The sequence below is a fragment of the Melanostigma gelatinosum genome (assembly GCF_949748355.1).
Source record: "Melanostigma gelatinosum genome assembly, chromosome: 16".
Taxonomy (NCBI): domain Eukaryota; kingdom Metazoa; phylum Chordata; class Actinopteri; order Perciformes; family Zoarcidae; genus Melanostigma; species Melanostigma gelatinosum.
This window is the reverse complement of record NC_136649.1, coordinates 8,051,567-8,079,428: the sequence shown is the minus strand read 5'-3', so window position 1 is coordinate 8,079,428 and position 27,862 is coordinate 8,051,567. Positions and strand designations below refer to the sequence as shown.

The 27,862-nt window shown below is 46.8% G+C and overlaps 1 protein-coding gene across 1 annotated transcript in view; it reads right to left on the bottom strand.

The window, feature by feature from the left end:
• The window catches only part of kiaa1109 (KIAA1109), a gene marked incomplete at its 5' end in the record, with an annotated part of 62,681 nt that overhangs the window by 24,746 nt on the left and 10,073 nt on the right, over positions 1–27,862 (bottom strand). Inside the window, 39 exons of the mRNA XM_079286774.1 lie at positions 162–330; positions 430–618; positions 787–884; positions 1,459–1,564; positions 1,673–1,917; positions 2,175–2,410; positions 4,106–4,312; positions 5,791–5,884; positions 6,033–6,296; positions 7,285–7,483; positions 8,339–8,918; positions 9,042–9,217; positions 9,431–9,606; positions 11,195–11,356; positions 11,958–12,189; positions 13,846–13,994; positions 14,182–14,422; positions 14,643–14,795; positions 14,918–15,068; positions 15,612–15,763; positions 16,375–16,586; positions 16,727–16,927; positions 17,006–17,208; positions 18,311–18,438; positions 18,896–19,045; positions 19,283–19,403; positions 19,881–20,054; positions 20,256–20,326; positions 20,511–20,648; positions 20,809–21,073; positions 22,161–22,640; positions 22,746–22,986; positions 23,115–23,365; positions 24,226–24,557; positions 24,726–24,845; positions 25,556–25,684; positions 26,047–26,223; positions 26,978–27,115; positions 27,518–27,736. Coding sequence (XP_079142900.1) covers positions 162–330; positions 430–618; positions 787–884; positions 1,459–1,564; positions 1,673–1,917; positions 2,175–2,410; positions 4,106–4,312; positions 5,791–5,884; positions 6,033–6,296; positions 7,285–7,483; positions 8,339–8,918; positions 9,042–9,217; positions 9,431–9,606; positions 11,195–11,356; positions 11,958–12,189; positions 13,846–13,994; positions 14,182–14,422; positions 14,643–14,795; positions 14,918–15,068; positions 15,612–15,763; positions 16,375–16,586; positions 16,727–16,927; positions 17,006–17,208; positions 18,311–18,438; positions 18,896–19,045; positions 19,283–19,403; positions 19,881–20,054; positions 20,256–20,326; positions 20,511–20,648; positions 20,809–21,073; positions 22,161–22,640; positions 22,746–22,986; positions 23,115–23,365; positions 24,226–24,557; positions 24,726–24,845; positions 25,556–25,684; positions 26,047–26,223; positions 26,978–27,115; positions 27,518–27,736 — 7,729 coding nt within the window. The remainder of the gene's footprint in view (positions 1–161; positions 331–429; positions 619–786; positions 885–1,458; positions 1,565–1,672; positions 1,918–2,174; positions 2,411–4,105; positions 4,313–5,790; positions 5,885–6,032; positions 6,297–7,284; positions 7,484–8,338; positions 8,919–9,041; positions 9,218–9,430; positions 9,607–11,194; positions 11,357–11,957; positions 12,190–13,845; positions 13,995–14,181; positions 14,423–14,642; positions 14,796–14,917; positions 15,069–15,611; positions 15,764–16,374; positions 16,587–16,726; positions 16,928–17,005; positions 17,209–18,310; positions 18,439–18,895; positions 19,046–19,282; positions 19,404–19,880; positions 20,055–20,255; positions 20,327–20,510; positions 20,649–20,808; positions 21,074–22,160; positions 22,641–22,745; positions 22,987–23,114; positions 23,366–24,225; positions 24,558–24,725; positions 24,846–25,555; positions 25,685–26,046; positions 26,224–26,977; positions 27,116–27,517; positions 27,737–27,862) is intronic.

Sequence of the window (27,862 nt, the reverse complement as noted above, 5' to 3'; positions counted from 1 at the left end):
GACAGACAGAAATATGACAAAGCACTTGAAAACTCAACCCTGATAGTTTCCGCTACAGTGGGTGTCTCCGAGACCTCATTGTGAGACACACACATGTTTTGATAAGGTACACAGGATACGCTTTGACATTTAATGTGTTGTGGAGAAGAATTGAAGTGAACCTCTGTCAAATGCCACCGGCTGGGCGAAAACGATTGGCCTGCTGAGCGTGATGAGGACGGCCTCCTTGTCTGAAGAGCCACTGATCTCCTCCTGCAGAGCGTTACGCAGACCGATCCGCGTTCGGAAGTACGCCACCTGGTGGAAGTCTGAGCCGGCCTCTTCGTACACCTGCAAAGCCATGGGAGAAAGGGCGTCACGTGGCGATCTACGACAGTCTTTAAGACCATTCCAGACTTTCATTGCACGAGTGCGAGGCCCGATCTGTACCTGGTGCTTGACTATCTGTCCGAGAGCCAGGTGGAGATCGACTTGACATTTGCCAAACAGCTTCAGGTAACTGCTGCTGCCACCGGGCTGAGCCTTGCACTGGATCCTGTTGGACAGCTCCAGCTCGATGAGGCCCGTCTCAAAGCGCACAGCTCGCATGGAAGGAGTGGTGGCGGTCATCTGGATTCCCTGCGGGAATCGAGAAAACGGCTTTTCGGTAAAATTCCTCAAAGCTTAACAGACACTCAAAATACACCAAAAACCGCTGGAACGGAACAGTTTACTAGTTTTACTCCTTTAAAACAACATAAAGTTCTTCACCTTCAGCCACTGTGACAGAACGAAAGTTAATTGTACCTTGAACATGAGGCTGAGGGAATAAAGCAGGATTTTGGGCTTGTCTGCGTCTGTTGAGGTGTCGGGCTCATTCCACAGTGGGATGGGCTGCTCTCCTCCTGCACGCACAGAGCGCAAACAAATCAACCTCACGAGCCCTCACGGACTGTTGCAAAGTGCTGACGAACCTGTAATAAAGTGGGATTATGTTGTCTGTGTATGTGTGTGAGCGCCGATATGTGCCTGAAGTGTCCCAGTGCTACATTTAAAAAGACCCTGATGTGAATATTTACCACACACACCACTCATTATCCTTTATCATAAAATGGTGTAAAACTCAGTTCTCTCTCTCCTGGGCAGCAGCATCAATCAAGCTTGGGGGGTTTAAAAAAAACCGACGATCGATACTGCTGTGGAACAGGACTGGATTTGTGTCAGTGCCTTGGGCATTGTTTTGTGTGGAAAACAATATTTTTCATTGACTTAAGCAGCAGCTGAAGGCTACAGAACACTGCTGGGAACAGTCAGATGTTTAGGATTAGATTAACTTGATTGATCGGAGAGGAAAAACTGGGCCATTACAGGTAGCAAACGAAAAGGAGATGTTTTGTGCAGGTTTTTATCTTACAATATGACACGGTGAAGCTTGCACTGCAGTATAGAAATGTATTTCTATGGTCTTTGGTACCGTACCTGAGACCTTCTGAATGACCTCGTTGACCTCCTTCATGAAAACCTTCTGCAGGAACACCAGGTGGTTGAGCAGGTCTGTGGTCAGGTTGTGCTCAAATGAACCGATCTGCACGTCAGAGGAGACAAGTGAGGGTGAGTTAACGGCAATACGTGGCCACACTGCTCTCCAGTCTGGTTATCTTTTATTCATCGTCCCCCATCAGGAGCCGCTCACCTCGGCCACACAGCGCAGGTAGTTGCCCTGGAGGTAGTTCCCTTGCTTTGCCGGGAAGTCGTCAGGAGCCCAGCCCTGGTCCGAGTGGCTCTCGTGGTCCTCCATGATGTACTCTCCTGACATGGTGACTGGCGGCAGGGTGAGGCTGGCCGACGGTGGCATGGTGGACATGTCCACCGGGGACACTTTGGACTGGAAGCAGAGCTTGTGGTTTGGCAACTCAAAGGTGAAACTTGTCTGTGCACCTAAACGATGAAAAAAGACCATTATTATTATTATTATTGTTACTTATTCTGGGCATGCCTCAACAAGACCAGTAAGACGAGGACTCTTTAAGAACATCAAATGTGAAATCCGTCTTTTCGCAGAGAGCAGGTGGAAGTAATCTTTCATGGGGAAAGTCTCTGTTCTCCAATTCGTTTTCATCATTGTCGAACATCAATATCAGATCTCATCTCTCTCTCTCACACAGACACACACACACACACACACACACACATACCTGTCGTGCCATGGCTCTTCATGCAACCCATTTTGTACTCTGCTTTCAGCGAGGGCAGCAGAGCGGCCCCGATGGTGATGCCATCTATCATGGCGCTGAACTTGAGGACGATGGGCTTCTTCTCCAGGCCTTCGGGGAGCTGAGGGAACTCGTTGGCTTCCACGGGGGTCTGATTGATGCTGGAGGCTTTGTCCGAGGGTTGGGGGGTCGGGGTGTCCTCCCTACTAGGAGGCTGACTGTACGGGGAGGAAAGAAAAAATGTTCAGCCAGGTCAGGATTGTACGATGGCAAAGAAATGTGCATATTCTGAGATTGGAGAGGTAAATTAACGGAAAAACACATTTATGAGAACAACACACATATTCACTGAGATTATGAGGTCACACATTTTGGAAAGATTGCGTCTTTTTTGGTCGAGGATGGATAAACTTCATCAAACCACAAACACAAGGCCCTGAGTGCAAAATATGTACGTATGACTTAGTATCCACTGATATGTAAAAGAGGAGCACGGAAACTAAAGGTTTTATCTGATAACGCGTCGGGAAAATTAAACGCACAACAGTTCCAGAATGAGGACAAAATTCAATCCATACCGATGTCAGGATTATGCCGGATAATATAGCACGGACACAGAACATAAAAGACAACACGTATGTGTATGTTTGGATTCTCTCAGAGGCCATCCTTACCATAAGGACAGGATTTAGATGCAACATCATCAACACGGCTGGCGTTGCTGCGGTTTTGCACTCGGCAGCTCCAATTTCCTCGTGTTGTTTGTGTTGTTTTGTGTCCAATTTTCCCCCCTAAAATGATCACTTTAATCTTGGAAATTGTTCCCAAACTATAACCCACCTTCCCCGGCTCCATTTCTTCTTCCTTTGTTATCGTAGGATTTACTCACATTATCTACATAAGGTGTCGACTTCATGAAGGTGAGGCTCTATCCAGTAACTGTTGCTGTGTTGATGGCTGGCCTGGATTTGGCATTCAGTGCATAAGTGCTTATCAGGGTAAATTATTGCGGTTGGAAGCGACGTACACACTGGAAAATTGCTGCTATTATTTGTTGTGTGTGTGTGTGTGTGTGTGTGTGTGTGTGTGTGTGTGTGTGTTATTACGGAGAGCTTTGCAGATACGGGCTCATATTGCTGTGAACATTAAATTATAGGAAAGTTGTTATATATCCCAAGCACACCTACAACTCTATAAATATATTAACATAATTCTGAATATTACCATGGAAACAGACCACACACAGGCTTTGGAAGCAGTTAACTGGCAACAGTGTGGATGTGCTGCAGTGACCCGTCACTTATGGAGATGAAAGACTTCTTACGAGGAGTTTATTGAACGTAGATTACAATCTAATGACATTAGCGAGTTGCATGATGGATTCATTTGGAATTTTAAATATAGTTAGAAGTGTACAACATTTTAATGTCAGTTTCTCATTACTTTTAAACGCTGTAAACGAGCCACTTGTGCGCCACTCTGGGACATGTTTGGGCTCTTTAATTATTTTGGCCGTGTTGATGCATCTGGCATACATTCTGACAAGGCTGGGAGTTTCTTTTCTAATTTAGAAGTTCAACCTCAGCACCTATAATAAACTGTGTGGGCAAAATAAAGACACTCGGGCCCATTCGGACAAATATGTCGCCATCGAAACCGACCAAAACCACGGCCGTCAGAGCAGCATCAAGCATTCCATTATATCAGCTTATTATGGGAAACAAACGGGCATTTAAAGGGTTAATATTCTAAAAGATAAAAAGATTTTTGGTAATTACGATCAGGACTGATGCTAGTCAAGAGATTTAACGAAAACAATATTAGAATAATAGTGATATGTAACATATGATGGGGATATTAGTGTCCTCTAAAGACACCGAGGGTTCAAAGACAGATAAATGAAGGGCACGTACACGTTGGAGGGCTGGCGGATGAGGTCAGAGATTTGCTTGGAGAGCTGGTGGGAGCTGCGGACCATCATGCTGTGCAGCGTCGCCGGGTGCTGGGGGATGTTGATCATGATGCCCCCCACTTTGAAGACGGCTGCATTGTTGGTCTTCAGCCCTCGCTGGGCGCTGTACAGGGCCTGGGACTTGGCGATGTTGCATTTGACCACCGTCCTGAAACACAAGAGTAAAAACGGGGAATGAGCAACGAGACGCTTGTATTTTCAGGCGGCGTGGACATGCGAGTGGACGTGCAGCTGAAGTGGAAGAACTGAGAGGACACGGAACAGTGAAAGACCATGCAGAGTCAGGACGGCAGTCAGTTTGCTGGGCACAGGTGGAATGAGCAAACCATAACGGTGACACACGCTCCACTATGGATGACGGACGGATGAAGGATGTGCACTGATGCACGGGAAGCCTAAACGGTGGCAGTAACATACAGAAACTCTTGTTTAGCTGTGCTGGTGGGAGATGTTGGGAAATCCTCCAGTCTATGCAAGTAGTTGGAAGAGAAAGCAGAGGAATGTAAGGAACAAAAAAAAAAAAGAAAAAAAGAAAAAGAGGAAGAAGAAGAGCAGAAGAAAGTGTGAAACAGTCATCTACAAGCAAGAAAATTGAGGAGTCACTCCAAGCTAAACCGTGATGGACGAGTTTATGATGAAAAAGACTCTGGATTAATAAAGTGTGAATAAAATAAGCCATAAAGGATAACCAGAGTTAATCTGGAAGAAAACATCTCAAAACAACTGCTGACTGTGACCCATTCATTGAGATCGGAGCATGTTGCTGAATATCGCTGAATCAACGTCTTTGTCTGCAAACTGTGTTTATTTGAAGCGTACAGGCGAGTAGGAAAAATATGCCGATAGCACTGCAATCAGTCTTACTTCCATCTGAGCTTCATACATGAGTAGAGACTACAGAGTGCCAAGGAGTACGTAGGCACGAACAGAATCAATCAGACACACGGGTGCAGCTCAGAGACGGGATTCAGTCTCGGTTGCATTTTCACAGTGAGAGCATCTGTCAAACAGAATGAGATGAAAAAAAAAAAAAAGAAGCTTCATATTGAAGCAGCATCGGTCTGTCTCAATGCATGACTACGAGGCTTGTAACCTGATTAGGGTAGTTATGTTTTGAGGAAATTGCTTGCAGTAAAAACAAAAAGCGCTGTTAAAATCTGGAAATGAGTCGGTAATTGGCTCCCGCTGAGCGCCAGAACGCTTCAGGAAAACGCCGCATGCCATCTTTTTCATTTTAACTCAGTGATTTTACAAAAAGGTACTTGACATTAAATCATCTATGTAAGAGTATTGCTGCTGTGTACTTGTGCAAGTACAAGGAATTCTTCCCCGACTCGACTCACCATTTTGATATCAATGAGCGTCTTAAAAAAAAAAAAAGGTCAATGTTCATTTTGGCGAAAATGTAACACTTATGAAATCAAATAGTTGTTCTCTTCGATAGCAGAAAACAATAAAAGAATGTTATTATTTATAATTAAATAGTAAAAACACTAACTCAGAGGGTTAGGATCAATATGCTGTTCAAAGAATTCTCTTTCACATAAAAAAGTCTTTACATTAAAAAAAACCCATAATTGTAAAAATCACTCTAACAAACAGAAGTTAAGAAGTCTTTGTACGTACTGGATGTCGGGAGGTATGCCCTCCAGGAGAACAATGTTTACCCCTCCTATGTGAGCCGATGCACACGTCTCAGTCATTTTCTGGTGCAGGATATCTGCCGACACGTGAACAGAAAAAAGAACACTGCATCAAACAGAAGACACTTTGAATGAAAGGTCAGTAGTAACGGGCACTATTTAGCTGAAAGTGACTGATGAGGTTAGACTCGTTTCCATCGATACCCACACAGACGTCGGCCTCACCTTTCATCTTCTCCTTCAGGGTGAAACTCCCGTGGATCTTCTTCAGCTCGGCCTCCATGGTCAGCCCGCCGATGTCGGCCTCCAGGTGGGTGCGGTTCACCATGCCGATGCCGAACACGATGAGCGTGACGTGCTGGGGCTCGGAGCTCACCAGGCTGCGCCGCCGCCCGCCCGCGCCAGGGGGCTTGTTGAGCGTGGTGGGGTCCTGCTGCTCGTTCTCGTAGATCACTTTGCAGAGCGGCTCCGAGGGCCGACGCCCGCCTTCTGCGGGGGAAAAGAGAGGGGAAGCAAAGCACACGTGTGGAGGAGATCCAGAGTCAAATTCAACCACTGTAGGAGCGCGTGAAACAAAAGCCCCCGGCCGTTTCTCGCCGCTGTTGTGTGATATCATCAGTGCACGAGAAGAGGATCGTGGGGGTCACAGGCGCATGGTTTGTATGCAGGTGCATGCACAGGTTTCTTTTTGTCTCATTCGTGCAGGTTTAGAGGCTGCAACAGGCGCGCAATCCTTTTGTGAAGTGGTGGGTCGTAACGCCGGGTTCACACTCGGCGCGTGTGTGTGTGTGTGTGTGTGTGTTTCTGTTCCCACTCCCTGTTTGGATGCAACTGACAAAAATGTGGAATAAGTACACAATATAAAAACCATATTTCTAATACATATAGAGGAGGGACTTTGAAATGGGATGGAGGGGAGGGAATCAGGGGAATTGAAACTCCAGGAGAACAGCATGGAGAGAGGAGTGAAGTCAAAAGTGTGCGTGGGATGCATATTCTGCCATTTATCAGAATCAGACCCTTTATATCATATTTAATATATCATTCATACGGTTTGTAGTAGATTATCAGTACGTTTCTTGCCAGATTCGTTCACGGCACGCTGAGAAAATAGACCGGGCTAAGAAGCTTATCGCTGAACATGGCGAGCGGCCTCCAGCGCGAACGCGGCGGAATATCAGGATCAATTAAAAAGAAATGCTTCATTCATAGAGCAAATAGAAAGTAGAGGAGCAGATAACTGCAGCGTTATGATGTATTAACAAGGAGCACATTATTAATGACAATGAACAACATCAAGTATCAACAAAACAACAGCAGCTGGGGATTGACTTTTGCATCACGAGGAAATGGAAGCAGTATAAATATGAAGGAAATGTTTCTGGAGAGAATGAAGAGCAGAGGATGCAGGTGAGATGAAGAAAAGGGAGGAAGAGAAGAATTAGGAAGTGGATGAGTGCTGGAAGCCGACTCCCACCTGAGAGGCAGTTCTCCGGGGAGCTTTTCTCCAGGATGCCGGTGGGATCGGAGATGAGAGAGTAGAAGTTGAGCAGCTTGTACATGTTCTGCCAGCATTCTGCCGACGGCTCGCTCTGCTCCGACACCGTGATGGAGTCAGAGTCGTCCATCTGGATGGCCATGTGGTCCGCCACGTCACGGGAGCCCTTCCTCGACACCTGAAGGCGTTACACAAACGGTCCGGAAATGTCACGACACGCATCGCGGGTAAATAAACAGCCTCGGCCGACTCATGTCTTCTACATTACGGCGTAGTCTACATCGTCTACATCGGCTACTCGTGACGTTCACGTCGGTAAACAGGAGTTATTTCTGCAGAGAGAGATAACAGAGTTACTCTCTAAAAGCTCTGGTTCATCTGTGGAAGTCTGTCACAAGTCCCTCTGAAAACATTCTACTGGACTAAAAAAAGTCTTCACTTAATAAAACAAACATCGGCTTCTTCAAGTTTGAAGGTTTCAACCGTCAAAATAAAGAATGCTCTGCTGTGAATCCATCAATCAATCAAGACAGCTTTACAGAGAAGATTCTACCACTTTAAGTATTGTCTGAAAACTAAAGACTGAATAGAACACTGAGTAACCAACACCTGACGCTGTGTTTCACTGAATGGTGCCCGTTCTGAGAAAATCTTATTATCTTGTGGCTCCCTCTAGAGTTTGTGTGGAAAATGACAGATTCAGAAGGATTGTTGTGATTTCACTGATCATGTTAAAAAGGTCTGGACAGAGGAATATTAGAGACATTTTAACATTATTTTTAAAAGTTTAAAGTTGTAGATTCATAAACAGGCAGTCGGGCTACCGGACTCGTGTTGAAACTGGAAAATTTTCAAATATGAAAAAACAAATGTCCTGTTGCAGCGTCATCAATATCCGACAGAAAACAAACGTGGACCCATTTAAAGTGTGTACGTGCCGAGGTTGGATGTCCACCCTTCTTTAAATATATGCTTCTGACCTGTGCTTTGAGAAGATGACTCCTCAAAGGGCTAAAATCTTTCTTATTGTTACCTTAGAGGTGCGTCGCTCTGAACGTCCGAGGGACGTGCGTCCTCGGGGCTCCCTTCTCCCCAGCGTGTCCATGGCTGACGGAGGCCCGTTGGGTGGTAAACCCCCGGCCATGCCTGCTCCTCCCCCTCCGGCCAACCCTCTCTTGCTCTTCAGGGTTTGGGTCCCGCTGCGCCCCGCCCCGTTGAGGCTGCCCCGGGAGCTGCGGCTGAAGTCGGAGGACCTGAAGTGGCGGTACGGCCGCGCCTTGAAGGTGGGCGTCGGGGAGGCCGAGCCGGCGGTGTAGCGGCTCAGCTTGATGTCCGTCTGCGTAGCCTTGATGTCGTCGATCATGGTGCTGAACTGGTGGATGAGGCGCACCAGGGCCATGTCCACGCGCTGGCTGATGGCCTGGCAGGCCGTGGTGAAGTCACAGTGGAAGGTGTTGTAGTGGCGGCGGTTGAGGTCGTGGAAGGACAGCGGGGCGGCGGTGGGGCCCTGCGGGGCGCTGGTCGACTTCTCCATCACCACGGCGTTCAGGCTGAACGTCTCAATCAGCAGCGCCGGCTTGAACTCCAGCGGAGGGAGGTTCACCATGCCTTGTCTAAAGACAGAGGGAGGGTTAACGTCTGTACAAAGCGGACACTCTAAACTAAAACACATTACGGAAAAATATCAGAAACGAATGAATGCTCGGGTCATTTACTGTTACTACGATATAGCTCACCTCCTGGATCTTTTGTTTTTCCGCTCTTTGGAGGTGTCGGAGTCAACGATGTCTGCTCGGAGGCACTCGAGGTTGCCAGAAAAAGACAGGTGCTCTCCGAAATACATCTTGTAACTAAGAGGAGTGGCGTCTTGGGCCTGGATGCCTGTGTAGCTCAGCAAAGGCTTGAAAACAACCTGAGGGTGGGCAACAGACAGAGGCACAACAAATGAAGACAACTGTATGAGCCCTGCAGAGAAAGAGTTTGCAACACCCACGCTGTGAAAACACGAATCAAGGACAAACAATAGGGACTCCTTTTGTTTTTTTTATAATTGCCTGCTTGGTGGCAGTTTAGACATCAAGCACAACAAATGACAAAGGAAGCCGGACAGGCGTATCCACGGCACCTGAGCGTCGGCCAGCTGAACAGCAGCGGGGCACTGGTTGCCCTCCTCAACGTCGTCCATCTCGTCCTGGCTGGTGCTGTGCTGGGAGGGAGTCCCGTCCAGGGTGTTCTGGTCGCTGGACAGCACCGTGTTGAAGTCCGACGCCGAGGGGATCGTGGGCAGGTTACACGTGCCACCTGTCGGGGGGGGGGGGTGAAAGGGTGAAGCACTTTACCACTCCACCTCCTCTCAACAAAAGATGAGAGTGAATTAAATGGAAGGCAACCGTCACATCACGGGGGAGTGTTAAGAGCAACTTTATGGCCATTTTATACACGATCTGGGACTCTAAAGAGCCACATCACATCCTGCTAATGTGTTTGTGAGGAGCTGCTCCGGCTAAGTTGCCGCGCTGACATTAACCGACACCCGGGGGGAGTGGATACAACGACGACGCTGATCGCCTCGGGCACGGATCCAGCCTTTCACGTGCGATAAGAATCGTACCGACACAATCAGAAGTGCTCCGCTAATTTGTGATGGCAAGATGTACCTTTTCAAAGTAAAGAATAGGCTACTTCCACACTGCTACGTGTTTAAACACATAACACTTTTGAAAACGATTACCTCGTTTTAGTTTGAAAACTCGGGGGATGCGTTTTAGTCTGGACATTTTGCAGACCTTGCTGTGCATTTAAACTCTGCATTTCATAACGTTACAACTGCCTTCATGTGCAGGAGGGAAGCTATTGGTCAAGCAATTTGGATTGTATTTGCCACGGCTGTGTCCAGTAGCAAGTGAAAGGTTGTGCGATACGCGTTATCAGGTGAGTTTGTGCCGACGGAAATCAGTTCTGAAGCGCTCGCCTGGACAAAGAGGCTGTTTCAACTGCTTTTTCGTGTGGATGCAGCCTCAGAAGGTGAGTGGGCGTGCAGAGGAACAGAGCGTGGGAAAGAGCGGCGCTGTGATGGATGAACAAACATTTCAGGTTGCTAAACTCCACTAACATGCTCCGGTTCTCACAAGATGTTTGACAGCGAGAGAACAACAGGACTTCATCTGTCCATCACAGCTGCACCGCTACAGGCCTGTAGCACAAGGGATGAAGGTTGAATCAGCTACCACTTCACTCTTTTTGGTATCAAACACATGTTGCATCATTAATGTGGGACTTATAAAGAATTAAAAACTGATGGTGTTGGATTGGGACTCAATATTGGCCGATAACCCGACGCTGCGTATCTGTACTGATGGCTGGAAAGGAGAAAGCGACATCTGTGCTTTACAACTTAACGCTATAAGTGGAAGTTTGCATTATTTGCTCAGACTGCTTTGAGATCGACACAGTATTAATAGTTAAATGTATATCTAATCAAGTTCCCTCCAGCGTGAATAAAAGGTAATTTTGTTGTATTCACAACAACAACAACAACAACAACAACAACAAACCTGTTTCCAGGCTTTTCTGTGGGATGGATTTACGCAGACTACAAGGTGACTATTGAACGAACAAACGGGGGACCAAACCAAGGGCTAGCCGGCTAACTAGTTGATCAACATCATCAGCACAACACTGAGCAACGACCCCTGACCTCCTTCTGGACTGGTAACTGTCGGTAGTGGTTGGTACTGGTAGTGGTTGACCGGAGAATCCAGTGGGTCTCGTGAAACAGCAACAGCACGTGAATCCTGTGCCGTCAAAGCTACTGTGAAGCATGAACAGCCTTACACCACGACATCTAATCGCAAAGAAACAAATACTGTGTCCGCACACGATGTCTGACCTGTCTGCAGGCTGTTGTGCTGGGAGCGGTTAACGGGCGAGTCCTGGGTCACCGCCCCCGTCCTGTTGCCCACAGCGTTGGACATCCAGTTGTAAAAGCTGACCGAGGCCGGCACGGATAGCAGCGGGTGCTCGGTCAGCATGTCCGTCCCTAAACTGTTTCCTGAGACCCCAAAAGAGAGAGATTGAGAGCCCGTTACATCATGGAACTAAAAAAAAAAAAACAGAACACTGGACAGAACACAGACTGCTGTTGACGGATCATTTTTCATCTTGCATCATCGAGGCACATGTGGTTTATGTCAATTTAAATTTGGTGATTATAAAAGTTGTGACAAAGACATGGTTTGTACAATATTTAAGCTCTGACACACACACACACACTAGTATGAGGAATCAAAACATGTGGATGCTTTTTTCTGTTTACACTTGTTTTCTTATGCAGTTGCCTCTGGTGTGTTTTGTTGAGGCGGAGTTGCGAAAGCTTAAATGTAGAATTACTGCTTTCCTGAAGCGAGGGGACATCAGCAGGGGTTGTTGGGAGTGTGAAACTCGTGGCAAACTGACTCTGCACATCAGTTCGCTGTGGGCATCCAGCAGGGCCCAAGCTGTGAATCTATTTTGGTGCGTTTGTATTCGCATTACTGGACGGTAGAGGTCAGCCTTGCAGCAAAAATGCCAAGAAGACTTTTAACATGCTGTGATACAAAGTGAAGGCTGCTCTGCAGTTTCACCAGAACCTTCCACGTCCTTTGCGTACGCACCTGTGCGAGTGAGGGAGCCGCTCTTGGCGGCGGCGACGGCAGACGGTTCGTTCCTCTGGGGCATGCCCTCCAGCAGGTTGTGCAGACTCCGGAAGCTGCCCGTCAGATTACTCAGGAGGCTCTCCTTCCTGGGGCTGTCCTTGGCCGGTAGGCCCGGGCGGCTCACATGGGCAGGTGAGTCAGCTGCCGTGTCGCCGCTGGTGTAGCTCAGCGACTGGTACGGATGGGAGCCCTGCGTGTGACAGAAGTACAGATGGTGATCGCGCTACACGACTGCCTGGGGCTTTTTTTTATATTATATTTCGAAAGAGGAGAGGGATACCCGGCGACGGACGCGATCCGTTATGGAAATAGTCTTCTTTTGATGAAAGAGCTGACTGGCAGATCCTGAGTTGGTATAAACAAATGTAATGTCTCCACTCAGTGCCAGCTCTGATCCCTCCTGGCTCTCTGATCATTTCATTGATTAGTTGTGTAACATTTTAGCATTATTGCTTCAACAATTTCTGCTGATCAATTTCCTGTCCAATGACGAATCAATTCATCATAAATCATTTCAACTTCACTGTTTTTGGTTCAGTGTATTTGGTATTACAGCAGCCCCGGGAGGCAGTTGAGGTAAAGTAATTGTCTGTGTTTACGACTTAAGAATAAAGAGTTTTGACAGGATAATCTTTCTAAGTTACTTTTTCCGTGATACTCGTTTCGTGCACCACTACCCATGTTCTAGACGGGACTAAAGGCATTGGTGTTCTCCCTAAGACACAAGGTCATTCAAAACAATGTGCAATTCAGATTGCATTTAAAGGACAATGAGAACGAGAACAAACAAAGAAGTAGTTTAAGTCTAGTAAAAAATGGCTTTTTAAGAAGCAATAAAAACATAAAAGCAAGCAAATAAAAAGCTACAGGTTAAATATAAGTTATGCATCTAATTAATTGGAAAGCGGTGGTAAATAATGTTTTACGCCCTGAATTAAACAACAACCCTCGGGTATTTAGGAAGCTTGTTCTACAGGTGGAGAGAATCATCTGAATACAAAGGAGACCGCCACACAGAGAGGAAGCCTCGTGCACTGTGTTTGGGAATGTGAGACGATGCAAACATTTTGGAAAGAACTAATAAGTGAAGTGGGCACTTTCCCAAATGATTTAATGAAAATGGTTAATCTCTGCCTAATTCACATGTTCACTACGGGAGAAATATGTCACACCCCCACATCAGGTATTGGATTAAAGAACATGTCTAATTGCGGCAGTGTATGGTTGATTGCGTGCAGCGCAATGTCTCAGGGAGACATCGATTCAAATTTAGAAAGTGTACAATATGTCGCCATTTCCTCCGGGACCGAGTTCGTGCAAGGCGTACACTATAAAACGCAGATCGGCAGAGATCTTTTCCAGACGTGGTTTGTGTGCGAGTAATTGCAGAATTGCGGCAGTGTATGGTTGATTGCGTGCAGCGTAATGTCTCAGGGAGACATCGATTATTGTTTCAATGTATGTTTTAAATCTCCTTTACTTTTTACGACTGAATTTTATTTCTTACACTGTTTCTTTAATTGTTTTTAAATCTCCTTTTCTTTTGCCTTATGTTTTGATGCTTTTAATGGTTTTATGTGAAGCACTTTGAATTACCTTGTTGTTGAAATGTGCTATACAAATAAACTTGCCTTGCCTTGCCTTGCCTTACTGTACATCTTATGTTCACTATTACAAATGCTTTATAGAAATTTGTAGATATTTTGTTTTTCTTAATCCTATATGATGTGAAATTGCACATCTTTGTGTGTGAGCATATCCATTGCATTTGTTAGGTATGTCTGCACACTCTCATGCAACGCCATCCTGCAGCAGATACGTGAGACACTAGTTCTCAGAGCTGTACCTTTATCCTGAGTGCAGACTCGTTGTGCGCGTGGGACTTGGACAGTTTCCTCATGATCTCCACTCCGCTGACGGGACCAGAGTTGGCTTCTTTGGGCGGGGGTCGACTGCATGCTCCCTCCAGCAGCATGGTGTGTTCACTCACTGTGGCTTCACAAAAATAACATCATATAAAACTCCTAGAAGAACCATATGACACTACATCATGTATGACTAAATCTCCTTCCTGCTATTTATAAAATCGGCACAAACACAGAAGTTGAGGTTGGGAGTTTCACGGTCCACAGATGGGCGGGTCAAAAATGGTGTTAGCACGCTGAAATCTGCGAGTTCCCACCTGCGTCAAATTCAAATTCGGCTCCGTCGGCGCTGGTGTCACTCTGCAGCGCGGCGCCGTTGTCCAGGCCCAGGATGGTCTCGCCCAGGCTCTGCTCAGGCTCCTTGGGCTTGGCGAGCTGAGTGGGCCTCATCAGACCGATAGCTTTGAAGCCCTGAGTTACCACTATAAATTTCATCCACTGCCTGGCCAAAGCAACCAGGCCCTTCTTCAGAGTCACGAGGGCCGGAACCCCGTCATTCTGGGATGGAAAGGATGAGATAAAAAGAACTGGATCAGTGCCACCAGTGAGGGATTAATTAAAAACAGCTGAGCAGAGCCAAGAGCGCTCAAGACCACTTAAAGTAAGTGGTGGTTGTTTTGTGTAAACCCGACTCCAAATGAGACCGTATCAATTTTAGTAGTCAATCAACTAAACACGGAGAGATGGAAAAGAGGCGAATGGGGCGCTTGGCACTCACCATGGTAGCCTCCTCGATGACAGAGTAGTCCGCCTGCTGCAGGTAGCGGTGAAGGATGTTACAGAGCATGCAGGAGGGATTCTCATGCAGGTAGCGGGCTCGTTTAGTCACACGGTTGTACTTGCTCCGGATGGGGATGTGGATGCTCTTTTTCTGTCGGGGGGGGAAAGACAAAAACAAAGAAAGAAAAAGAGGTCAAATTCATCAAGGCAGTCAGAGGATGCTGGACTATTATGCGTGTACATTTGATTTGGGTCGACGGGCGCATTGCTGACCTCCAGAGCTTCGGTCATGATGCAGCCCATAACGGCGCACACGCGCAGCGTGCCCTCCATGTCCAGTTTGCGGAGAGACGATTTGAGCTGGTCGATGGGAACCAACCAGGCTCCAATGGCAGGTGTGGCTGTGCTGAGCAGATTTAACTGCCTGTAAACACAACAGAGAGTCAGACGATCTTTGAACACCTCAATAGATCCTGATTGATCGATATATATTTTTCTTTCTCCCGTTTAATATTTTTATCATGCTGTAAACAACTTTTGCCATATTTTATCTCACAAGAATTGATTTCTGTTCCTTTATTCTCATCTCGACTGCAGACACAGGATTTGTGTCGGTTAGTTGACTTCTAATAAAACTCAGACCCTCACGACTGCACTCAGAACGTACCTGACCTATTGAGGCTGACAAGTCTGCGACAGCAGCAACGTTGTTGACGCAAACAGTTGCCAGGGGACACAAAAGTTATTTTATTTTTCCTAAATGGCTATACATTTCACAAAAACCTCTCTCTGGCATTTAACACTGCACTTATGACACAATCTCATACTTAGACCCCAGCCAGATGTCACTGTCATGTCTTTCGTCTGAATGTGATGAACAGCTGGTATAGCTTTAGCACAAAGCCTGGACTTACTGTGTGTGAACGCCTTTGCGTAAAGAGGTCCGTATATTGCATTGGAGTCGTACCTGGAGATGGCCTGTGAAGGGGAGCGCACGTTAGTGGGCGCAGCAAAACTGAACCAGATCTCCCTGATGGTCAGCTTCATGCTGCTGGAGTCGGGCGGCGGGGGCATGAGGGGGAGGTCCTTCTTCAGGTCGTCTGACTCCACCCCTTCATCCTGCAGAGCACACAAGAGAACGCCGGGATTTGGAGGAAATGAGTTTCAGCATCGCAGCGTTTGAAGAGACTTACTGCCGTCCTCTGTGACCGATTAGAGCTTTGATTTGCCATCAAGGCGTGTTTTCAAGATGAGAGTGGATCTCTGCTAGTTTGATGACTTTAATCTCTTTTTTCTCACTTATGTATTTTGAATAAATGGAATTTTTTTGGATACACATCTGAACCAGTCTTATTGAACTCATTTTGCTTGAGAAAGGCAATTACTCAAATGTGAATCAAAAGGCTGGCAATCGGTACCGATATTTGCACGTTTGCAAAATAAAAATGTAGAAACACAGAACATAAGAAACCACATGAATACTCCACAATATTAAAATGAGCATTGATTCTCCGTTAAGATGTTCACATTCACCTGCACTCTCCGTGACATTTAGGAGGGTGCGAGCTTGCTAAGTTACATTTTAAGCCGACAGCTGCAGATAAAAGCTGTCATGAGTTTGTCAGACTGTGACACTCAAATGTCATGGTACAAATGTTCAGTTCCAGTTGGGTTAAAGCAGATTTGACGTCGTTTTTTGCCACCTCACGGTAGCATTCAACACTTCTCACCTGGTCGTCTGAGTCGGAGTGCTCATTGGCATCAGAGGCGGGGCTGAGGGGGTCATGTGGCAGGTTTTCATCAGAGACGTCGGTGCTGTAGCCGCTGCCCGTCTGAGAGCCTGTCGACCCGTTGGACTTGGACATGCCCGTCTTCCCCCCCGTGTCCGAGCGTCCCAGCACTCCGAACGAATTGTAAAGAATGGCTCCCGACTGACGGCCGCCTGCAACACAAAGCGTCATGCGTTTGCAAATCTGCACTCAAATTCTCTTCATCCCTCACAATACAACTCATCTTTACATTTTTCCTGTCTCTAGGTCTCAACTTGAGGGATGACTCAATGATTTTTTTTTTTTGTTTTACCTTTGACCGTGAGGTTCTCAATGCCACATTCGAACATGATCCAGCCCCATTTCTCAAGAGATGTCGCCGAGCGGCTGAGATCTCCCGCTGTGGCCTGGGCATCGGTTTCATCCACCATGGAGAACTCCTCCAGTTCCTCCAGGCCAAACAGCACTTTGGACTTCTCGAAAGGGATCGCTGTGATGGCACACGTGCCAATGTCTAGGAAAAGCAGAAGAAACAATGCAACTTTTAGTAAAAGGCCAGTGCACCGCTCAGGAAAGACGTGCACGTCCCAACCTGTGGAGTCGAGGCCTCTCAGCTGGCTGTGGATGCGGTGGATGTTGAGTCTGGCGGCGATCTCTTTGCCTTTCTCGATGCCGGCGTTGGAGCGCAGCGAGCCGGAAGACTGAGGCTGCATTTTGGTGGCCGAGGCGTACTTCTCCAGCATGACGGACGGTCGGCCATGTTCCGCGGTGTTGGGAGTCTCCTCCACAATGCCCCTGAAAACGAGTGGGATGAAAAATGTGCGTCTGGAGCCGAGCTTGGCTGCCCGTGTGCCTCACGTGAGAGACGATGTCTAACCAACGGCATTCCTCGTCTATCTACCAAATGCTCATTACATTTCAGAATTTTAATTCTTTGAATACCAGTTTGTTTATATAACACTACTGTTGTTTTATATATTTTCTGTGTACTACATGCATTTCAAGGAGACCAGGAACATAGCATGTATTTGACCCTTTGAACAAACATGAGAAAATGGCTCAATCTGATAGTAGATAGATGGAAGATAGTAAAAACAACATTTTTTTAATGTTTTCCGGTTCTTATTCAGCCGTTAATATTCTTTAAATGACACTTACTATGCAAGCATGCTTTCCTCTTACTGCTTTTATTTATAGTATTTGTAAAAGTAAGGTTCTGTATTTTGAAATGTACAGCACTTTGAGCTACATAGTCTGTGTTAAATGTGCGATACAAATAAAGATTATTATTAACGTTTTGAATCCAAGGCTACAGATTTAAATCCAGAGACAATACAATGCATGAATTCAAGCCGTAATGGCGGTGGGATAAAAAATTGGTTATAATGGGGACATTTGTCTGTATTTTGGCAACACGTTTTGTTACTTCACAATTCAAAGAAAACAACAAACAAACTCTAAACTAACTTATTTTTATAGCTAGCTAGCTAGCTAGCTAGCTAGATAGATAGATAGATATATTTTGGCAACCCAGCCAAAAGCAATGAAAAAATTAAATTAAATTAAAGCCTAAAAATCTGATGTTTTTGAGTAAAAGAAACAGACTTAATTTAGTTCGACGAGTACAAAACATACATCTACTTTTAGAAATGAGAATAAGTAATGAATAGAACAATAAGTATCTCAGTGAATTATTCCTAAAGATTGGCACCGTACTGAATTGGTTCTAAGGTGAATGGTACTCTAGAAAAAATCAATCAACCTCAACGGAATGTGCCAGGAGGCATTTTAAAGGATGTATAGCAGGTATATTTGTCCTGAGCACATTTACTCCAAACAGCTGAGTCATTGCACCCACACACACACACACACAAGAGGAGTAGTGGAGAGGCGCTACCTGTTCATTCTGAACTGGGTGGCAATCCTGTCGAAGCACAGCGCCACCAGAGACACATGTGTGACGCACTTACTGGAGCACGACGGTGACCCCTCCTCTACAGAAGCCTGCAGGAGGCAAAGATTCACCTGCAGGAAAAACAAACAAATAAACTGAACTAACCCCCACTGTGCTGTAAAATATTGTTCTTCAACTTAAAACCCCCGATGCTGTGGAGATAAATTAAAGCATTGCCGACAAGAATCTCTTTAAAAAGACAAATTACTGTTCCACTGGGATGAATACGGCAATAAAAAGATTAATATACTGCGTGTGAAGCTACTTCTGCCGACTGCAAGATTGTTTTGTTAATTCTCTACATGAAGATAAACAGAGGGCGATAGAAAAATCAATGTTAAAAGAGTTAAACGTTACATACGCTACATTTCACAGATGCACTGTTGCAAAGTTGTGTCTTCTTTGTTTAAATGTAACGCGATCTAAAGCGATGCTCAGGATTCTGCGCTCGCTCGCAAACCTCTCTTGGTCGGGGCACAGCTTGAGGACCACCGCTGGCCTCTCATTACCCCGGGTCACGGGTCTTACCTTGGGGATGGAGACGTTGGCCTGGAGGCCCTTGATTTTCACATTATCTGGTTTGACGGACAGGTCGGTCTGGCCGTGAGTGATGTTGAGGGAGCCGGGGGTCGTGCCCTCCGTCTTGGACAGCTTGTGCTCCTGCTTGCCTGTTTGGCTCTGTGTGGATGCAGATCCAACAAAAGCCACTTTTAAACTTGGGAAGCTGAGTTGTGTCGAACCTCAAAACCATTTAGAATATCCCTCCATCCATCTATTATCAGTTTAAACATTCAGAATATAAACACTGATTTCATACCATCAATAAACAATCGCGTGACACATTTATTGCAGGAATTACAGCTCTCCCTCTGATTTGAGTCACTGCTGCTCTGTCCTGTGCACTGCTGTACTTACGGACTCGGTGACCGTGGACTTGCTGATCTGATAGGCTTCGTTGAGGACTTTCCCGTGCAGGTCGTCCAGAATGGTCGCAGGATGACGGATACTGGCAAAGTGGACCATGGATTCGATGTACCTTAAAAGAGACCAAACAGACAAAAGAGCTGTAATAAAACAACACAATTCCATAGGGTTATAAATATCTTTGTTTTAATGATTCATAGCTTTGTTACAAACCGTTCTATCAGAACTCAATCGGATATAAAAATCGCCCTTTCCAAGGATCATCAAATTTACGATGTCAGTACTTGAAGATTGGCCTCGCTTCAATCTTCAAGCTACAGTTTACCCATCTCCACACTGCTGTAGCCAAGAGCAAAGTGCTTAAAAGGCCACCGAAAAGCCAACATGGTTAGCCTTTAGCAAACAAGAGTCACACTGATAGACAACCAGGAGCAGAATAACACCCTGAAGCAGTGTCGGTGGAATTTTAGATCCACGATGCAGTGTGTGTGTAGGGAATAAATTGGCTTAAAGGGATAGTTCAAACCCCACTTCAAAACTTATGAACTATCCCTTTAAACCACACACACACACACAGCAGAATTAGTACCTGTCCAGGGATTCAGCCACAAGGGGCGTGAGCACCACGTTGACAGCTCCCTTCACCTCCACGATGGCCGTGGTCCTGGTCTGAGCCAAGGGCTGCTCCAGAGTCCAGTCGTCTGTCGTCGTGTCCTCGTCTGTGTTCTCCATGGCTCTCTTATCCAGCGGGGTGTATGGTGTACTGTGGAGGAGCAAAGACACAATCTCTGATCAGCTCTACATACTCAGAATAAAAATACACAGCATGAGTTGCTACTTGGTGCTGTTAAGTATACTGAGATACACAAATACAAAACACACGCCGTCTTCAGTGGATACGTTTTTACTGTAACTAGAATAGATACATAGGATGAGCTGGGTGAGAACAATGTGGCTTCAATACCTGTTGTTCTCTCCCATCAGCTGAAGTCCTCTGTCCAGTAGAGAGCTGGCTGAGAGGCCCTGCTTTATCACCTGTAGTGTTAAAGATAAAGTTAAACCTGAAACTGATGACCTGGGTTATTGTGGATGGACACAAATCATTTAATCACTTTAACAACTAATACCAAGCCAAACGTTTGAAGTTTGACTATAGTATCTATGCTGATGGAGCCATTTGCCTCGCTACATGCACACAAAGACCGTTATTAGTTATTACCTTAAAGCCGGGAACGGAGAGCTGGTCGAAGGAGGCGGCGCTCTCCTCACTGGTGGGCGTGTCCAAATCTAAGGGCCGGTGCAGAGACGACTTTGAGGTCCTCTTATTGGTGGGCTGCTTGACAGACCAATTTGAGACCTGGCAGAGGTGGAGTGAAAATAAACAGGCTCGGTGTTACCACAGGTAACGCTTTCATAACATAACATTGAGCCAAATGAACACGCTAGACATTCAGATGGAGGTATTTGTGTCGATGCCTGAAGGACCCTAGGATTGGCATTAACGCGAAAGACGTTACCTGGTAGTGGGCGAGGTAGCTCTGGTAGCACGCCATGACGTGGGGCTGGCGGGTCACGGGGCCGGGTTCGGCAGTCTTCTCCGTCTCCACCGAACTCTCCTCCTCCATGGCCAGGGCCGAGACGAAGGAGGCCTGGGACGTGTGGCTGGGCAGGGGCTGCGGTGGCAGCGGGGGCAGCATGGGCAGGGGCCGCGGCTCGGTGATCAGCTCCCCGTTGAGAACGTAGGTGAGGGGGCCCTCGACGCTGTGGTAGATGGAGCTCCGGCTGGGTGGGGGGGAGGGGTCAAAATATTCACATATTCAATATTGTGGTTTAAGCCGGTTCACAGCCAAACAAATAGTCAACGTATACATGAATGTTTTGGTGGCAAACAGCCTTTTTGTTGCACTTGAAGGACATTCGGGTTACTGTCGAACAAACCCTTAAAATTAGATTAGACGTTACAGCTCTTTTCTGTGCATAATTGTATGTTCTTGAAAATATCAGCCTTACGTTGCAACAGGCTTGCACCAGTTGAAACCTTTCACGAGATCGAATTGATTACTTGTGTTGGAGTGGAGGCTGTATCAATCAAAAAAAGCGTGTCGCAATCAGTGTGAGAGCATCTCGGGGTAATAGAAAGATGACGAGGTATTTGCAGAGCGAGGCCGAAATCCAATTTGCAAAAAACACAGCCGCAGTAAGTGGCCGCCCGTGGATCAAACGCCGCATTTGCCACAACCCTCCTAGATCCCATCCATCCTGGAGTGATCGAATCAGAGCAATAAATGAAAAAGCTGCAGCGTGTTTCGCTTCGGGGGGAAAGTTGCTTAACAAGATGAAATGCAAAACTTGTTGGGGCATTAAACATAAAAAGAAATGTCATAAACAACGTTTATGTATTCCGGCGTGTTGTGCCATGAAGACATTTATGTCAAAGCGAGTCATCAGAAGTTATTTGGCGCAATAGTTTACGGCCTGTTTTTTTGTTAAAGAGCTTGTAATTCTTCACACAGCGCCGTAATCATGCCTTTGATATTTCACTGTAACATCCCAACGAAGGCAACGGGCCAATTGAGGACACGTTATGAACCATCGAATTCCTGCAATCATCGCAATCTTAAAATGTGAATCATAAATCCTTCAGAATGGCCTCTGTATCGTTATCTAAAAGGGCAACACTTCAAGCAATGTGAGTCAGAGCTTGCTGGAGAGGTCATTCATTTATCTGATCCTACTGTGAGCCGTCTGGACTCTAACATCGCCTTAATCCCGGGCTTAGCTTTTGATCAGAGCTTCCTCCCAACCGTTTAACTTTGAGAACTTTTCCACAGAAGCCGAGCTTGTTGAGATCATAATCATTGGAGCTGACCTGTAGTTCTCCATGTGGTACGGGGGCTGCTGTGGCTGCCTCCTCTTCTTCTTGCGACCCGGGTACGTCCCCGGGCCCTCGTCGGCACTGCTGATCGGCTCAAAGTCCTCGGTGGCGGAGAAGTAGGCCTCGCTGTCGGCCACCGACATGCTGGAGTCCGCCGAGCGGTACTGGTGGAAGGTGTTGGAATCCGCCGACGGCGTGAAGGGGAAGGAGCCGTAGCTCCTGCGCTGACGCGGCGAGTCCAGGACGTTCTCGTCGCTGCGGGAGACCTCGCTGCTGAACTGGACGCCTCCGGACAGGACCGGCGGGGGCTTGTCGGTGAAGACGGCGGCCGACAGGCTCTTGGTGCTGCCCAGTCGACCGGACTGCACGGAGGACTGACGCTTGAGGGGTGAGCAGAGGGGGGAGCGCACCGAGGAGCGGTCCTGGGAGCTGTTGGGTGAGACTGGCGAGACCTCTGGGACGTCCCCTAGGGTGCTGCGCAGAGAGAGATTTAAAGAGATTGAAAATCCTGCTTGTGATTCCTAAAGCACATGCTCTGACATATTCTTTTTTTCCCCACAGGATCTTGATGTTACTCACTCAGCAGGGCTTTTGCCGTTCATGGGGAACATGCGGTCCTCCGTGCTCGGCGAGGGGGTGTCCCTCTCTCCGGCCAGCAGGGGCAACGCGGCACTAGAGGTGCTGTTTTCCTCAGAGGAAGAGGCGGAGCTGTGAGAGCGTTGGGGCACCTGGAGGCTGAGGTGTTGCTGGCCACGCCTCTCAGGCAGCTCGGGAGGCAGGCAGGGCGAGTGCGTGTCCGTCTTCAGTCCGACAGCCCTCCCTGAGAAAACACGCATTTGGTTGATCAACCGTCGATACTTCCAGGCATGTACTTTTATGATGCATTCAGTATTTTGTGGCCCATGCATTAATTCTGGAAATCGACATCAAAACTTTGCAAATGCATACCATCCACTTTGGGCGTTTCCTTGGTTATAATCCACTCCCCCGGCTGGAGCAGAGATTGGCCATAAGACATGTCCGGCTCGGTGCTGGAGGAGGAGAACGCGGACGAGGAGGACGGCGTCAGCTCCTCGAGCTTGAAGAAGTCCAGGCCCATGTTGGTACCTCCGAAGAACCGGCAGCCTCCGAGGCAGCCACAGCGGTTCCTGCTGCGCTTGTTGCGAATGCGGACCTCTTCTGGCCACAGGAACCAGAGTCTGAGGAGAGGAGGGCAAAGGGAGAGGTGAGCAAAGGATGGAGTCGTCTGTAAGATGTTGCGGACTTGCCGGGCTCTTGTCGATAAAACGTTGCATCGGCCCTTTCTTTTTAAGTTAATATCTGATAATCATTGAATACCTGGGTCTTTGTTCTGTGTAGCAACTACAAGATGCTTTACTTTTTGTCGTATTTTCACGGAATGAAGACTACAGTTCCCATGAGCACAGCCGTCTTGTGTCGTAATCTGGCCAACGCGTGCATTTGTTTCGGAAGAGAGTAAAACGAAGACTATTTTTAATACTATTTTTTTGTTTTAACGTCTGTATTAAATTGACACAGTTTCATGACCAGTTAAAAACTCCTCGCCGTAACATTTAGCTTCCCTTTAGTATACTCTCCCAGAATCATGAATGTACATCCATACACACTTTAAACTTCTTCATAACCCACACGCAGGGCATTCAGCTGAAGTAATAAGAGACATTGTGTCCAAGTACGAGGAAGACGAGAACATCTGTACTGATAATAGCTCCCTGCAGACCGTTTATGAGCTCTTCAATCATGTTGAATTCATCATCACAGCAGTATAACGGCTGATTATCACACATCATGAGCCGGATCCCTGCACATGAATCATCTTGTTTAGTTTAAACCGACCTACTTCACATTACATCTTGTGACTGTATCTGTGACTCATCATACAGGACGTGTGATGCAGCCAGTGAGTCATTTCTACATCGAAAAGAACTTTCAGCACTGACATTTTTCTTCACAAATGAATTAAAAAGGTGAACAATAATGGCCAAGGCTGTGAGACAAATGTCTGAAAAAGAGAATACTGTAACACACGAATTCCCACCTTTTGGTGCGAGCGTCGTGCAGCTCCAGAAAGTGCCTCTGGACCTCACATTTGGCCGGATGGTCGGCGGCCAGGGCGACGTCTGCCGTGATGAGGTTCAGGTTGACCGAACCCGCCTCCAGCCAGACGGAGCGCCGCAGCAGAGCGGGCTGCCCGAGACCCAGCGGCTGACCCGGACCCTGACCCTGTCCGGCCGGCTGCAGCCTGGTCGCCTCGCTGTGCTGCTGCTGTTCAATGTACTGCCGGATGTTCACGTCCTGCACCACGGCGCTGATGCCTTCTCCCACGGCCTGGTTGTGCAGGTTGCAGTTGGCAACATGAATGATGGCCGTCTGGAGAGGTAAAACAAAAATAATAAATAAAAAAGGAAGGAAGGAAGGAAAAATCTTTACACATACCAAAAACCAAACAGCCCATGACATGGATTTAAATGAGTTCAAGTTTTATGAATAAATATATTTTCTTGAATTACAATACATAAACAGTTGGGTGCTAATTACCCTGATGTTGGCAGCGCAGCCATGCTCCACAATGAAGAGGTCAACTCCATCCATGGCCAGCCGGGTCATGGTGTACTTCAGCTCCTCTGATGTGCGACAGTGACCCGGCAGGCAGCCCAGCTGGAAAAACATTTTTTTGTTTAAATGGTTGCATGGGGAAGCCATCTTTAATTCAGTCTGGCTTTGCTTTCCACACAGCGCCGTGGCCGGTAGCCACAGCTGCTCTGTTGTCAGAAACTAACGAGGGCTCTCAGGCAGAGGTTCTTTTTTTTTTTTTTAAATATCCTTGTTAGTATTCGCAAATAAACATTTTGTGAAACAGGCTAGTTTCCTCTCAAAGTGACTTCATACATCACAGGTTTGTGTCTGTAAGCCATGTGAGGTAGCTGTGAGTACATCAATAGGTTTGTCTCCGGCTGCGTCAAGAAAAAGTTGGCTTTCTGAGTCATGCATCATTAGACAAAGCTTCACAGTGGTCTCCTTCTTTATTATCCGATGTCATTTGCACCCTTCCCTTCACACCGGACAGTTCTGACCAACATTCAAATCTCACAAAGAAAAAAAAGCCATAATGAGCTGTTTTTGGGAGCATGACACACACACACACACACACACACACACACACACACACACACACACACACACACACACACACACACACACACACACACACACACACACACACACACACACACACACACACACACACACACACACACACACACACACACACACACACACACACACACACACACACACACACGAAGAGGAACTGTGAGAACCGACGCTCAGGCTGCGCAGCATTCTGTCGTCTCCTGCCGGTTTTGTACCTTGGCATCGCAGATGCGGCGATTGACGCCATGCTGGCAGATGACGGAGGGCTTGGGTTGCTCTAGCTGGAACTCTCGGGACACCCCGTGGAAGAGGAAATTCTCCCCCCACTGTATCATACTGGCCACCTAATAATCACAAGCGCACAAAGGGCCGTTATACTTCCAACACAATCGACGACTACATCTACTGCTGGGGCGAATGCACAAATGAGAGTAGAATAACTGCAGTCATCGTGGGGGTGGACAAAGCACAAGGAACAGCTTACAACAGAAAACAATAAAACACAACACCGCCACAAGCTAGAATATAAAAGAATGATGACGGTCTGACAGTCTCAACAACAATAAATGCACAAAAGTTGGCTCGTATTATATTGCACATGTATCGTTTATACAAGTACGCTTCTTTTTTTTAATTTCTTTTTTTTTTTTAAGTACTTTACCACGGTCTCACACACACACACACACGCACACACGCACGCACACACCTGTGGGACTGTGACCCTGCCGGTGAGCCCCCCAGCCTGCATGTCGATGAGCCAGGCGTACTCCAGCGTGTCGCCGCCCAGTGGGAGGCCCTGAGCAGAGAACATGGCGTGGGCCCTCATCTGCAGGCCCGACAGGCTCAGGTGGCCGTCCCTCAACACCCCGTCCGCCGTGGGACGCTGTGGGCGAAAGAGCGGCCGCACACACACACGCAAATATGTTTTGATCTTATAGCAGCAACTTGTGTCATCTTCTGCATTCCATAATATCCCTTTTCATGCCACACATACAAAAAATAAATTAGTTTGTTATCTCAGTAGAGGAGAGAGATAAAGGACACGTGCGCTTTGTCGGGGATTAAGGAAAGATATTCTCTCTAAACAGCAAATAGGATCCAACTCAGGGCTAAAGCTCAGTAATTCTGCGTGGTTATACAATAGGCAGGTGCTTATGCAATGATGTGGCTGGTGAAAAGTACGTTTGATCTTATGCAAGCTGTATTCAGGGTGTTTTCTAAGGGCTGAGTCACCCAATTAGTTGCCAGATTAATGAGTCGTTGTCTGTGTATTAATTGTGCTCACACATAATTGGTGAACGGAAGCCCTGAGAGGTAAGAGAGAACAAAGAAAGATCTGGTTATCCATTTTCCAAGTATGATGGAAATGGTTTAAGACTTGATAACCTGTTCACAAGACATGAACACAGGAGAGAAAACTATTTAGATTAGAGTGAAAAATGGGCTTCCGTAGAAGGAGCACATAGTTGACGTTTGTATTATTGTTGGACTGTTGTATTGCAAGCATCAGGACACTTCATCACTGTTCCTAATTATTTTTTCTTTAGCTATTTCCCACAGAGAAAATATGAATCTCACTGCACTATATGGAGCAATAAGGAGCAGCACATCCCACCAGGCACCGGTGTGCTTCTGACCTGGTAGTTGTCACTGATGAAGATGTGAATGGGAGACAGGAGCAGCTGAAGCATCGTCTCTTTGTAACCCTTTTTCATCTCAAAGCACAGCCGCTCCAAGAAGCCGGATGGACCTTCGGGACCCTCGCTGCTGCAGTGCTGGAGGCACAGACAAAGAGAGGAAATATGTGGAGTCATGCATCATGTTGTTTTTCGTACAGAAACGCACAGACTTCAAAAGGCACGACTGAAAAAAAAAAAAAACACGGAAAAAAGATTCCTTGCAAGCTAGGAAACAAACGATGGCAAATAAAGTGGACTCAAATGTAGAGCTACACACTTCCCATGAATGTTCACAATGTCTTGCACTCCTTTTTTATACACTCTATAAATCTATTTCTATATACGACACATTTTCCAATGTCTATTATATTAGTACACATTGTGATGAAGTGATATTTTTAGTGTCATAATCTTTGATTGTCTCCCAATTTGCTAAACTTCTACACTGATCTCTCTCTCTTTCGATTAAAGTGAACTACTAGCGGTGATCGGTTTTACCATTGGCAGTCGGCCGTGCACTTTGTAGAGGTTGATGAGCACGGTGATGTCCCAGGGGCGCAGGTCCAGGGGATGGATGTTTGAGTTTTCCCTCTGTTCGCTGTCCTCCATTCCCAGAGGAGACCAACCGAGGCCCGAGGAGGAGGAGGTGGACAACACGGGGCTGGATACCGCCTCCTCAAAGTCCATGTACATGTCGTCCTCGCCGAAATAGTTTTCCTGTGGGAACACAACACCAAGTCTTTCCTGGTTCACTATTATCCAAAATCCACGTCGAGCATCCACACCGAAACATTAAACACACGAGGGCCGATTACCGAAGGTGCCACCGCAATCCAGCATTTC